Genomic DNA, 15259 nt, shown 5'->3' with positions numbered 1-15259 from the left:
CTCCTTAAGCAGAATGCGGAGATGTTCCAACTTAAATTTAAATGTAATCACATCAGGTTCAGCATGTTGAGAAATGTTCCCTGAATCAGTAATTTCTCCCTCAGACAAAACCTCCCTGGCCCCATCAGACTGGGTTAGGGGCCCTTCAGAAACATTATTATCAGCGTCGTCATGCTCTTCAGTATCTAAAACAGAGCAGTCGCGCTTACGCTGATAAGTGTTCATTTTGGCTAAAATGTTTTTGACAGAATTATCCATTACAGCCGTTAATTGTTGCATAGTAAGGAGTATTGGCGCGCTAGATGTACTAGGGGCCTCCTGAGTGGGCAAGACTCGTGTAGACGAAGGAGGGAATGATGCAGTACCATGCTTACTCCCCTCACTTGAGGAATCATCTTGGGCATCATTGTCATTGTCACATAAATCACATTTATTTAAATGAATAGGAATTCTGGCTTCCCCACATTCAGAACACAGTCTATCTGGTAGTTCAGACATGTTAAACAGGCATAAACTTGATAACAAAGTACAAAAAACGTTTTAAAATAAAACCGTTACTGTCACTTTAAATTTTAAACTGAACACACTTTATTACTGCAATTGCGAAAAAACATGAAGGAATTGTTCAAAATTCACCAAATTTTCACCACAGTGTCTTAAAGCCTTAAAAGTATTGCACACCAAATTTGGAAGCTTTAACCCTTAAAATAACGGAACCGGAGCCGTTTTGAACTTTAACCCCTTTACAGTCCCTGGTATCTGCTTTGCTGAGACCCAACCAAGCCCAAAGGGGAATACGATACCAAATGACGCCTTCAGAAAGTCTTTTCTAAGTATCAGAGCTCCTCTCACATGCGACTGCATGCCATGCCTCTCAAAAACAAGTGCGCAACACCGGCGCGAAAATGAGGCTCTGCCTATGCTTTGGGAAAGCCCCTAAAGAATAAGGTGTCTAAAACAGTGCCTGCCGATATTATTATATCAAAATACCCAAATAAAATGATTCCTCAAGGCTAAATATGTGTTAATAATGAATCGATTTAGCCCAGAAAAAGTCTACAGTCTTAATAAGCCCTTGTGAAGCCCTTATTTACGATCGTAATAAACATGGCTTACCGGATCCCATAGGGAAAATGACAGCTTCCAGCATTACATCGTCTTGTTAGAATGTGTCATACCTCAAGCAGCAAGAGACTGCTCACTGTTCCCCCAACTGAAGTTAATTGCTCTCAACAGTCCTGTGTGGAACAGCCATGGATTTTAGAGACGGTTGCTAAAATCATTTTCCTCATACAAACAGAAATCTTCATCTCTTTTCTGTTTCTGAGTAAATAGTACATACCAGCACTATTTCAAAATAACAAACTCTTGATTGAATAATAAAAACTACAGTTAAACACTAAAAAACTCTAAGCCATCTCCGTGGAGATGTTGCCTGTACAACGGCAAAGAGAATGACTGGGGTAGGCGGAGCCTAGGAGGGATCATGTGACCAGCTTTGCTGGGCTCTTTGCCATTTCCTGTTGGGGAAGAGAATATCCCACAAGTAAGGATGACGCCGTGGACCGGACACACCTATGTTGGAGAAAAAAGCGTTTTTTTTTTATTTGTGTTTGCATAAAAGCCAATTTTCTGTAGTGTAGCTGCCCCCCCCCCCTCAATAGTCTACCCCCTCCCCCTCCCAGATCCTTGGTCATTAACTGACTTTTTGTTTTTTTGGTAGTTAAGGGGTTAACAGTCTGTTAGGAAAGTGAGTGCTCTCCAAGTGTACATCATTATCAGTTTTGCACTGATTTTTTCTAGCTTGTTCTCTAATCTAGTACACAGCACCCAAGCCTGCCAATTGTTCTGGTCTGCAGTCCAATTCATTGTATAGTGATAAGATGATACCAGTCCACCAATATAGGTGTTCCTTATCTATATCATAAGTAGTGCCATTAGTACCTTTTTCTTTTTCGTAAATAACCTCAATGCTATGCTTATTAAATGTATTAAGTGTTTAATGCTCCTTTATCAGGTCATCTCCTTGTAAAATATTTAAATTAAAGGTACACTGTTATAGACAAACCTCTACTCTTAATTTTTCAAGACTCATTATCCTCAGGCATGGTACCTAAGGATTGGCGTAAAGCTGATGTGGTGCCACTCTTCAAAAAGGGAAGTAGGGATGATCCAGGAATCTATAGACCAGTTAGTCTGACATCAATAGTGGGGAAGATATTTGAAGGGATTATAAGGGATTATATTGATGAGCATATTCTTGTAAACAAGATTATAAATTCTAATCAGCATGGTTTTATGAGAAATAGATCATGTCAAACTAATCTAATTAGATTCTATGAGGAAGTAAGTAAAAATATAGATAAAGGGGAATCAGTTGATGTGATATACTTAGATTTTGCAAAGGCGTTTGATACAGTGCCACATGACAGATTAATGCACAAAATTAAGGGACTGGGAATAGCTGAAAATTTTAGTTTATGGATAAATAACTTGATAAAAGATAGGGAGCAACGAGTAGTAGTAAATGTATCATACTCAGATTGGACAAAGGTAATCAGTGGAGTACCCCAGGGATCAGTGCTGGGCCCTATTCTTTTTAATATTTTTATAAATGACTTGGAGCTAGGATTAAATAGCGACATCTCTATTTTTGCAGAAGATACTAAGTAAGGTCATTAGGTCAGCGCAGGATGAACTTTCGTTACAAAGGGACCTGCAAAAACTTAGAAGTATGGGCAGGTAAATGGAAAATGAGATTTAATACGGGAAAATGCAAGGTTCTACATTTTGGAAGTAAAAATAAGCAGGCAACGTATTATTTAAATGGGACAAGACTTAGCCAAACACAGTAAGAAAGGGATTTGGGGGTAGTAATAGATAACAAGCTAAAGATGGGTGCACAATGCAGGGCAGCAGCTTCAAAGGCTAATAAGATACTAGCATGTATTAAAAGAGGCATTGACTCAACGGAGGAAAGCATAATTCTGTCACTATATAAAGCCCTGGTAAGACCTCACCTTGAGTATGGAGTGCAGTTCTGGGGACCAATCGCAAAAAAAGATATTGCAGAACTAGAAAAAGTTCAGAGAAGGGCCACAAAGCTAATAAGGGGATTGGAGAATTTAACCTATGAGGAGAGGCTAGCCAAACTGGGTCTGTTTTCTTTAGAAAAAAGGCGCTTAAGAGGTGACATGATTACTTTATATAAATATATTCAAGGCCCATATACAGAGATGGCAGAAGCTCTGTTAATTCCAAGAAAATTGTTTGTGACCAGAGGTCACAATTTAAGGTTGGAGGAAAGGAGATTTAATCTCTTGCAACGGAAACGTTTTTTCACTGTAAGAGCAATAAAATTGTGGAACTCATTACCAAAGGATGTAGTGAATGCCAATACCATAGATACATTTAAAAAATATTTGGATACATTTCGGTCTATAAACAAAATTCATGGATATGATTGCTAGTATTAAATGGGTCACCTTTTAGTGGGATTATTTAATCTTAACTGGAGCTTTTTGTATATATTTTAGATTTGTAAAGGGTTGAACTCGATGGACTTCAGTCTTATTTCAACCTCATCTACTATGTTACACAAAATCAGTTCCATTAAAATTCACAAGATCACATACTTACCTTTAAAGTCATGTAAAAGGAACAGTAAATATATTAAAGTATTTTAGAAAATCAAAGTCCTTCTACCTTTAGTTAACTTACTTGTTCTTCCGCCTTCTTGACTACTGGTGTTTCTTCTCTTACATAGGTAGAGTGCTGCAGCCAATCAAAAACTGTAATGAGCACATCTATAAAGAGTAAAGGCGTGCACTTATGTTGACTTCCCTCAGCTTTTGCTTAAGTGTTGAGTCTGTAATTAACTTGCAGTTTTCAATAGTGTGGCAGGTTTTGAAGCTCTCCTGAGACCTGACACTTTAGCCAAGGATAATAGAAGGAAGAGTGAGAATGCACCTTTATTCTTGATAGAAGCGAGCTTTACAGCTTATGATTGTCTGAAGCCAGAAAGGAGAAACACTGGCAGACAGAAGGAGAGGAGGACAAGAAAAGTTTTATAAAATAATGCATTAACTAGAACACTTTTTACAGAACTTTAAAAGGTAAGTGTGTGATCTTTCTTGTCATGAATTTTAATAGGATCGGTTTGGTGTCCCTTTAAGGAAAATTAAAAAAAAACAAAAAAAAAACATAATTTATGCTTACCTGATAAATTTATTTCTCTTGTAGTGTATCCAGTCCACGGATCATCCATTACTTGTGGGATATTCTCCTTCCCAACAGGAAGTTGCAAGAGGATCACCCACAGCAGAGCTGCTATATAGCTCCTCCCCTAACTGCCATATCCAGTCATTCGACCGAAACAAGCCGAGAAAGGAGAAACCATAGGGTGCAGTGGTGACTGAAGTTTAATTAAAATTTAGACCTGCCTTAAAAGGACAGGGCGGGCCGTGGACTGGATACACTACAAGAGAAATAAATTTATCAGGTAAGCATAAATTATGTTTTCTCTTGTTAAGTGTATCCAGTCCACGGATCATCCATTACTTGTGGGATACCAATACCAAAGCTTAAGTACACGGATGATGGGAGGGACAAGGCAGGAACTTAAACGGAAGGAACCACTGCCTGTAGAACCTTTCTCCCAAAAACAGCCTCCGAAGAAGCAAAAGTATCAAATTTGTAAAATTTTGAAAAGGTATGAAGCGAAGACCAAGTCGCAGCTTTGCAAATCTGTTCAACAGAGTCCTCATTTTTAAAGGCCCAGGTGGAAGCCACAGCTCTAGTAGAATGAGCTGAAATTCTTTCAGGGGGCTGCTGTCCAGCAGTCTCATATGCTAAACGGATTATACTCCGAAGCCAAAAAGAAAGAGAGGTTGCCGAGGCCTTTTGACCTCTCCTCTGTCCAGAGTAAATAACAAACAGGTGAGATGTTTGGCAAAAATCTTTAGTAGCCTGCAAGTAAAACTTCAATGCACGGACTACGTCTAGATTATGAAAAAGACGTTCCTTCTTTGAAGAAGCATTAGGGCATAATGATGGAACAACAATCTCTTGATTGAAACCACCTTAGGTAAAAACCCAGGTTTTGTACGCAGAACTACTTTATCTGAATGAAAGATCAGATAAGGAGAATCACAATGTAAGGCAGATAACTCCGAGACTCTTCGAGCCGAGGAAATAGCCATCAGAAAAAGAATTTTCCATGATAGAAGTTTGATATCAATAGAATGAAGGGGTTCAAACGGAACCCCTTGAAGAACTTTAAGAACCAAGTTTAAGCTCCATGGGGAGCAACAGGTTTAAACACAGGCTTAATTCTAACTAAAGCCTGACAAAATGCCTGAACGTCTGGAACTTCTGCCAGACGCTTGTGTAAAAGAATAGACAGAGCAGAAATCTGTCCCTTTAAAGAACTAGCTGATAGTCCTTTGTCCAAACCCTCTTGGAGGAAGGACAATATCCTAGGAATCCTAACCCTACTCCATGAGTAATTCTTGGATTCACACCAATGAAGATATTTACGCCAAATCTTGTGGTAAATTTTGCTGGTGACAGGCTTTCGTGCCTGTATTAAGGTATCAATTACTGACTCGGAGAAGCCACGCTTTGATAGGATCAAGCGTTCAATCTCCATGCAGTCAGTCTCAGAGAAAGTAGATTCGGATGATTGAAAGGACCTTGTATTAGAAGGTCTTGTCTCAGAGGCAGAGTCCATGGTGGAAAGGATGACATGTCCACTAGGTCTGCATACCAGGTCCTGCGTGGCCACGCAGGCGCTATCAATATCACTGATGCTCTCTCCTGTTTGATTTTGGCAATCAGACGAGGGAGCAGAGGAAACGGTGGAAACACATAGGCCAGGTTGAAGAACCAAGGCGCTGCTAGAGCATCTATCAGTGCCGCTTCTGGGTCCCTGGACCTGGATCCGTAACAAGGAAGCTTGGCGTTCTAGCGAGACGCCATGAGATCCAGTTCTGGTTTGCCCCAACGGAGAACCAATTGAGCAAACACCTCCGGATGGAGTTCCCACTCCCCCGGATGAAAAGTCTAACAACTTAGAAAATCCGCCTCCCAGTTCTCTACCCCTGGGATATGGATCGCTGATAGGTGGCAAGAGTGAGTCTCTGCCCAGCGAATTATCTTGGAGACTTCTGACATCGATAGGGAACTCCTGGTCTCCCCTTGATGGATGATGTAAGCCACAGTCGTGATGTTGTCCGACTGAAATCTGATGAACCTCAGTGTTGCTAACTGAGGCCAAGCTAGAAGAGCATTGAATATTGCTCTTAACTCCAGAATATTTATTGGGAGGAGTTTCTCCTCCTGAGTCCATGAACCCTGAGCCTTCAGGGAGTTCCAGACTGCACCCCAACCCAGAAGGCTGGCGTCTGTTGTTACAATGGTCCAATCTGGCCTGCGAAAGGTCATACCTTTGGACAGATGGACCCGAGATAACCACCAGAGAAGAGAATCTCTGGTTTCCTGATCCAGATTTAGTAGAGGGGACAAATCTGTGTAATCCCCATTCCACTGACTGAGCATGCATAATTGCAGCGGTCTGAGATGCAGGCGCGCAAATGGCACTATGTCCATCGCCGCTACCATTAAGCCGATTACTTCCATGCACTGAGCCACCATGGGGCACGGAATGGAGTGAAGAACACGGCAAGCATTTAGAAGTTTTGATAACCTGGACTCCGTCAGGTAAATTTTCATTTCTATAGAATCTATCAGAGTCCCTAGGAAGGAAACCCTTGTGAGAGGAGATAGAGAACTCTTTTCTTCGTTCACTTTCCACCCATGCGACCTCAGAAATGCCAGAACTATCTCTGTATGAGACTTGGCAATTTGAAAGCTTGACGCCTGTATCAGGATGTCGTCTAGGTAAGGAGCCACCGCTATGCCTCGCGGTCTTAGAACCGCCAGAAGTGAGCCCAGAACCTTTGTAAAAATTCTTGGGGCTGTAGCCAACTCGAATGGAAGAGCTACAAACTGGTAATGCCTGTCTAGAAAGGCAAACCTCAGGAACCGATGATGATTCTTGTGGATCGGAATGTGAAGGTAGGCATCCTTTAAGTCCACTGTGGTCATGTACTGACCCTCTTGGATCATCGGTAAAATGGTTCGAATAGTTTCCATCTTGAATGATGGAACTCTGAGGAATTTGTTTAGGATCTTTAGATCCAAAATTGATCTGAAGGTTCCCTCTTTTTTGGGAACCACAAACAGATTTGAATAAAACCCCTGTCCTTGTTCCGTCCGCGGAACTGGATGGATCACTCCCATTACAAGGAGGTCTTGCACACAGCTTAGGAATGCCTCTTTCTTTATCTGGTTTGCAGACAATCTTGAAAGGTGAAATCTTCCTTGTGGGGGAGAAGCTTTGAAGTCCAGAAGATATCCCTGAGATATGATCTCCAACGCCCAGGGATCCTGAATATCTCTTGCCCATGCCTGGGCGAAGAGAGAGAGTCTGCCCCCTACTAGATCCGTTGTCGGATAGGGGGCCGCTCCTTCATGCTGTCTTGGAGGCAGCAGCAGGCTTTCGGCCTGATTGCCCTTGTTCCAGGACTGGGTAGGTTTCCAGGCCTGCTTAGATTGAGGAAAAGTTCCCTCTTGTTTTGAAGTAGAGGGAGCTGATCCTGCACCTGCCTTGAAATTTCGAAAGGCACGAAAATTAGACTGTTTGGCCCTTGATTTGGCCCTGTCCTGAGGAAGGGTATGACCCTTACCTCCAGTAATGTCAGCAATAATTTATTTCAAACCAGGCCCGAATAAGGTCTGCCCCTTGAAAGGAATGTTAAGTAATTTAGACTTTGAAGTCACATCAGCTGACCAGGATTTAAGCCATAGCACCCTACGCGCCTGGATGGCGAATCCGGAATTCTTAGCCGTTAGTTTAGTCAAATGAACAATGGCATCAGAAACAAATGAGTTAGCTAGCTTAAGTGTTCTAAGCTTGTCAATAATTTCAGTCAATGGAGCTGTATGGATGGCCTCTTCCAGGGCCTCAAACCAGAACGCCGCCGCAGCAGTGACAGGCGCAATGCATGCAAGGGGCTGTAAAATAAAAACCTTGTTGAATAAACATTTTCTTAAGGTAACCCTCTAATTTTTTATCCATTGGATCTGAAAAAGCACAACTGTCCTCAACCGGGATAGTGGTACGCTTTGCTAAAGTAGAAACTGCTCCCTCCACCTTAGGGACTGTCTGCCATAAGTCCCATGTAGGGGCATCTATTGGAAACATTTTTCTAAATATAGGAGGTGGGGAAAAGGGCACACCGGGTCTATCCCACTCCTTACTAATAATTTCTGTAAGCCTTTTAGGTATTGGAAAAACATCAATACTCACCGGCACTGCATAGTATTTATCCAGCCTACACAATTTCTCTGGCACTGCAATTGTGTCACAGTCATTCAGAGCAGCTAATACCTCCCCAAGTAACACACGGAGGTTCTCAAGCTTAAATTTAAAATTAGAAATCTCTGAATCAGGTCTCCCCGATTCAGAGACGTCACCCACAGACTGAAGCTCTCCGTCCTCAGGTTCTGCATATTGTGACGCAGTATCAGACATGGCTCTTACAGCATCTACGCGCTCTCTCGTCTAACCCCAGAGCTATCGCGCTTGCCTCTCAATTCAGGCAATCTGGCTAATACCTGTGACAGGGTATTATTCATGATTGCAGCCATGTCCTGCAAAGTAATCGCTATGGGCATCCCTGATGTACTTGGCGCCATATTAGCGTGCGTCCCTCGAGCGGGAGGCGAAGGGTCCGACACATGGGGAGAGTTAGTCGGCATAACTTCCCCCTCGACAGACCCCTCTGGTGACAATTCTTTTATAGATAAAGACTGATCTTTACTGTTTAAGGTGAAATCAATACATTTAGTACACATTCTCCTATGGGGCTCCACCATGGCTTTTAAACATAATGAACAAGTAGTTTCCTCTGTGTCAGACATGTTTGTACAGACTAGCAATGAGACTAGCAAGCTTGGAAAACACTTTAAACAAAGTTAACAAGCAATATAAAAAACGTTACTGTGCCTTTAAGAGAAACAAATTTTGGCAAAATTTGAAATAACAGTGAAAAAAAGGCAGTTAAACTAAAGAAGTTTTTACAGTGTATGTAACAAGTTAGCAGAGCATTGCACCCACTTGCAAATGGATGATTAACCCCTTAATACAAAAAACAGATTAACAAAACGAAAAATATGTTTTTTAAACAGTCATAACAACTGCCACAGCTCCTACTTTTGAAGCCTTTTGAGCCCATCAGAGATGTCCTATAGCATGTAGGGGACTGCTGAGGGAAGCTGAATGTCACAGTTTGTAATTTTAACTGCACCAACTGTAACTTTTATACTATAACAGTGGAAAGCCTCTGTTTCTAGGAAAAAATAAAGCCAGCCATGTGGAAAAAGCTAGGCCCCAATAAGTTTTATCACCAAAGCATATATAAAAACGATTAAACATGCCAGCAAACATTTTATATTACACTTTTATAAGAGTATGTATCTCTGTTAATAAGCCTGATACCAGTCGCTATTAAATCACTGCATTTAGGCTTAACTTACATTAATCCGGTATCAGCAGCATTTTTCTAGCAAGTTCCATCCCTAGAAATATGTTTACTGCACATACCTTATTGCAGGAAAACCTGCACGCCATTCCCTCTCTGAAGTTACCTCACTCCTCAGAATATGTGAGAATGGCAATGGATCTTAGTTACTTCTGCTAAGATCATAGAAATCACAGGCAGATTCTTCTTCTAATGCTGCCTTTGATAAAACAGTACACTCCGGTACCATTTAAAAATAACAAACTTTTGATTGAAGTTAAGAAACTAACTATAATACACCACTCTCCTCTTACTACGTCCATCTTTGTTGAGAGTTGCAAGAGAATGACTGGGTATGGCAGTTAGGGGAGGAGCTATATAGCAGCTCTGCTGTGGGTGATCCTCTTGCAACTTCCTGTTGGGAAGGAGAATATCCCACAAGTAATGGATGATCCGTGGACTGGATACACTTAACAAGAGAAAAAACTTTGCAATATACAATTATTGTTTATTGTGCCTGCTTTTGCTGTAAAATACCTTTATGAATTGTTCTAGTTCTAGAGAAGTTAGATTACCTTCATCATACTTAATTATAGAGAAAATTACATGCGCTTGCAAAATTCTAATCTACACAGTGATTGGATAGCTCAGAGCACAAACTATTTGAAATACAAGTATAAACATGAATGAACAATTTTCCATCCATGTAATACTCTTCAGCAGGTAAAACAAATTATTTGGAACACATTGAGCAGCAATTTTCCTAAAATGTGCCTATAAATCTGCATTCAAATGAATCCTCTGATGTAATAATGCAAAGTGCATCTAAAATTGGGCAAATCCGACTATACATTCCTCTCACTGCGTTCACCAAGGCGCACCAGTTCGCTTAAGAAAGGATTACATTTTGCTAGTTTTAGTCGCATTTCCTACAGTCCACCCTAGCATTTTATTTGCGCCTTTGGAGAACGCAAAGTTCTCCATAGGTACTGAGGAGAACAACATTAGAAATCATTATGACTTTGAGCTTGCGTTGTGTTCACATCTATTTCTGATGTTGTACTTTCTGATTCTAGCAGATCTATCTTTTGCTAGATACATATGCCAAATATAGAATGCAAACTTGCCCCACAAAAAAATCCTATTAACAATTTGAATGTGTTACGGTTATATAGGGTCATTATTAATATAACATTGTTGGTTGTGAAAATCTGGGGAATGGGTAGTAAAGGCATTATCTATCTTTTTAAACAATAATTTTGGTGTTGACTATCCCTTTAAAGTAAAAATGTACTGTGGTAACACACCAAAATTAATGCCCAAATTTGCCCCATGTAAAACACAATTGTAATAGATTACTTGAAGAGGGCAAAAAATACTACCTAAAAAAACAACACAGATTTGAAATGATAAATCAGGTGAATTTCCTATTTTTGCGTTGGAGAAATACATCATAATTCGCCCCAGCTCGCCTTCCAAACAGCACAAATTAATATGTGAATATTTTTTCAGAAATGTGTGTCCACCGGTGCGTCTCTCCAAGGGTGAGCTGCAGAAAACTCGGAGGAGAATATAAAGGAGAATGCTCCTAGCGCTTGATAAATCTAGGCGGGGGGGTACAGTACAGTGTCCTTTAAAACAAAACTTATTCAGACCTTACTAGTAAACTTGCTTACAGACAGAAGAACTTCTTAGTGTGGTGCTGATTAATGATGTATGAAGTGTTTACCTTTTATAATCTGATACAAAGACTCAAGAAGTTACAGACCAGCAAAAGGAAAGTGCTAAATAAATCCTTCCCATACAAAGTACTTGAAGATTTAACTCAAGTTATACAAACGTTTATAATAAGGAAAGAGTTTAAAAAGCAGTCAGACATGAGTTGTGTGACTTTATCTAACACACAGGTTCTCTAGATTATATTGTACCGTTTATTTGGCCTTTATTCCTGGGAATCAAAGATATAAAAAAGATCAGAAAAAAATATTGTTTTGCAATCTTCTGGTGTGGGAACAGAGGACACACTTCTCAGCACTGCAGAGCTTTAAGAATCCAGTCTAAGGTATTACATGTGCAGAGGAAGGTGCATGTGGCTAATACCTTCTCACTTACCCTGTGACCTTAGACAGGCAGTAGACACCTTGTAATGACAATACTTTTTTATGTTGTATTGCTACATTAGCCAAGTCTAAACGCTTAAAACAAACACCCTGTTTGCTGCAATTGTTTTTCAATAGCCAGAAATCACCCACCACTTGCCTTATTTGGAGGAGACAATCTGTGATTAAGTCTGCAGAAGAAAAGGCTAGCAATAGTCATTAAAGTAGTATAGCGTTAATTGGTTTTGCAGTTGTTATCAGTTAAAGCAAATTAGGGAAATACAGTATATGTAGCAGGGTTATCCTTGATAAGTCTGCAGGGTGTGTTAATAGCTTTAAAAATGAGAAAATCTACAAATTTCAGAGCTAAATTACATGGAAATAAAATAAGCAATAAAAGTATATTGCAAAGTTATTTTATAACACATAACTAAACATTTTAATTATTTCATGATTCAGACAGAACATACAATTTTAAACAACTTTCAAAAATACTCTAGATGGCAGCACTATTTATTGTCATGTAGTAATCCAGACATGTGCACGCTACCGATCCAACAAAGAATAATAGAAGAATGAAGCAAATTTGAAAATAGAAGTAAATTAGAAACGTTTTGAAAATTGTATGCTCTGTCTGAATCATGAAAGGAAATGTTTGAGTTCCCCGTCCCTTTAAGTGCTTAAGTGCTTAAGTTCGCTTTAAATAAATAGCAATTTAAAAACAGCTGGGAGGATTTGTTGTACCTAGGGGGTGCAGGCTTTGTCTAATGCTTTAGTTCAAGACACAAACAGTTTATTCATAACATTTTAATTTGTAGAAGCTACAGTAGTTGGAAGCTAAAGTTCTTCAAGTGACTGTAAACACATTGAGATTGTTATTAAGAAATATAGATGTCACATGCAACATTTACCTTGTGGTGTTTTTTGGCTAACAACTGTGTCTTCCATTTCATCCTGAGCATCAATACCACCCTCTACCTCTTCAGCAGTCGCCCCTTTCTCTTCTGTCAAAGCAAGATCCTCTAGGTCTGTCTCCAGATCTTGGTTCTCAGGAAGGCTGTTCTGTATCACCTGCTCCTCCTCATCTTGTGCTACATCATATTCCCGTGGTTCAATGACTGGAGGCGCAGATTTGTCACCAAATGCCCTGTAATTAAAACAATGAGATCTAAGTATGCTTCACTCATTCTCATGAGACCACACGTACTCACTCGTAAGCTATTGGAAGAGATGGACAATTGATATTTCTGCATTTGAAGAGTCTGAACAAAAAGAACAAACCCATCTCCCAGGAGAAGTGTTTCTTTTTTTTGGTTTACGTACCAGAGCTGATCTCGGTATGTATGTAGGATGCTGAACCCTTTCCCTCTCATTCCGGATGCCAGCATCTCAGCCGTAGACATTGTGGCCACACCTATTGCCATAGGAGCCCTTGAAAAACAACATCACAGTGTCAGAGCATCACTTAAAGGGACATTGTACACTAGATTTTTCTTTACATAAATATTTTGTAGATGATCCATTTATATAGCCCATCTGGCAGTATTTTTATAAAAATATAGTTTTTCTTATTTTTAATTTTTTTAAAAGAACATTCTGCTGATTTTCAGAATCAGGTGTATACACACATTTACAGGCTCCTACAGGATCCTGTTTATGTTATCTGTATTCTCATATGCAGGGAAGGGGGGAGGTGGGGAGTGTCTGCTTTTTTTTATTTACCCAGCCCCTTTCAGTGGGTGTCCCAGACTACTTCATCAACAGTGCTAAACTGGTAACTAAGTTTTTAAAAGGTTTTATACTGGATTTTTAGATCAGTATCTGTGCATATTATTCTTTATAGTAGTGCCTATTGCATGCCGTTATATGAAAATTGTTATATACTATCCATTTAAACCTCCTGCATAGCTGTATTTGCTGTAAATGAATCATAAACATAAGTAAAATCCTTATGAGTAGATTATTTTGCCTCATATTGTACCTTCATGTTATAGATTGCCAAAATATAAATAATTTAGGCTACTGGGGACCAATTCAAGTGCCTGAACATTGACCTGTAGTTGGTCCCCAATAGCTAGGCTAAGATTTAAGTAACCATTTGCTAAAATAATTTAAATTACGTAATCTGTTTGGTTTAACTATGTGATTTGAAAATTCTGGGTTTTTTTGAGGCTGTGAGGGACTGGGGTAAAAAAACACATACTTTAGACTAAAGAGACTATTTTTCTCTTTTGTTCATTATTTATTTGTATATTTATTTAGAAAATGTTACTAATGGCTGCATTTTTCTTGAACAAAACTACATTTTAAAGAATAAAACACAGATGTTTGGTGCTTGTAAGAGCTTATACGTTAGACAGTAGTGACTCTAGGTTAGACAACTCTTTAATGTGCTGTAGTCCAGTCATAAGGGTTAAGCCAACAGAGAAGACCAATGTGTATCATGCTAAATAAGGGCAAATAGTAGATCTATTTAAGTCTGAAGTTTTATATATTTATAGAACACAAAGCTAACGTAAGAACTAGTCTCTGTCCCCTTGCTTTGCATTAACTACTGCCCAATACATTTTGCATAAACTGTAAATAATTACACGTATGGGATTATTGAAACCCTTACATGCTGAGCTATTTCAAAAACCTGTGCCAAAGTCATTGTAAGACCTGTGTAGATTAATTACAGTGGATTTTCTGGTTACCTTCATAAATATATTTACGCATGTTCTAAAAATACCAATAATCTACAGAAATACCCAGATTAAAGACTGATAAATCAGGCAGCCAAAAGAGATGTATGTAATGTCCAGCAAGAGTAAAGGACTTTTTAAGAATACATCTGGTCAGAGGGGATGATGTGATGAAGTACAAAGCCCATGAAAAAGAAAGAGTTGGCCAGAGTGAGGAAATTATAAATTTTGTTACATGCAAAAGACAGCAAGAAGGTGAGAGAGAAGAATTAGGCAAGGGGTAAAGTGATAAACAATACAGAAAGAGGCCATAAGGCCCACCAAAGGCCTGCTGTAAGGGATTAATAGTGTCCTTGGCTTCATGATTATTATAACTTTGCTGGTTAGTCTAATTCATTAATGATATCAGATTGGGTGAACTGTAATAATGTATCAATAAGCAAATAATGGATTATTATGGAGTAAGGCTTCAGACTTAAACCTTTTCATAATGCTGAAGTGAACATATTGTTTTTAAGCTTGCACAGTGACCGATTTCCATGGTGACCAATGCATGTGCATTACAGTGTAGATTATGTTAATGGTTCCGGTTTGGCAATGGTGTTATATATGGCATTGTATTTCATTTGTATTTTATATAGATTGTGGACAGTGGCAACCCCAAAATGTCACAAAGCAAAGAATTTATGCTTAAAAAAATAAATTCATACTTAAGAATTTTTGCTAAAAATTCCCAATGAGTGCCTCATTCTATGGATACGTAAATGTGACTTTTGTAGTGTACCTGGGTGAGAAATTACCTACTGAGGGGAGTGCAGGGTTTTCAGAACATACTTTACATCTCAGTTACGCTTAAGAAAGCTGCAATGTATTAGCCTGAGGGGCTTGGCCA

General features: G+C 39.4%; 1 protein-coding gene across 1 annotated transcript in view; it reads right to left on the bottom strand.

The window, feature by feature from the left end:
- EIF2D (eukaryotic translation initiation factor 2D) overlaps window positions 1-15259 on the bottom strand; it is a 247483-nt gene that overhangs the window by 146896 nt on the left and 85328 nt on the right. Inside the window, exons 5-6 of the mRNA XM_053706592.1 lie at window positions 13007-13114; window positions 12595-12830 (exon numbers count right to left, since the gene is read on the bottom strand). Coding sequence (XP_053562567.1) covers window positions 12595-12830; window positions 13007-13114 — 344 coding nt within the window. The remainder of the gene's footprint in view (window positions 1-12594; window positions 12831-13006; window positions 13115-15259) is intronic.

This window comes from Bombina bombina, chromosome 3, assembly GCF_027579735.1.
Source record: "Bombina bombina isolate aBomBom1 chromosome 3, aBomBom1.pri, whole genome shotgun sequence".
In the NCBI taxonomy this organism is placed as follows: Eukaryota; Metazoa; Chordata; class Amphibia; order Anura; family Bombinatoridae; genus Bombina; species Bombina bombina.
Note: the sequence above shows the minus strand (reverse complement) of the source record. Positions and strands in the feature narration are given on the sequence as shown.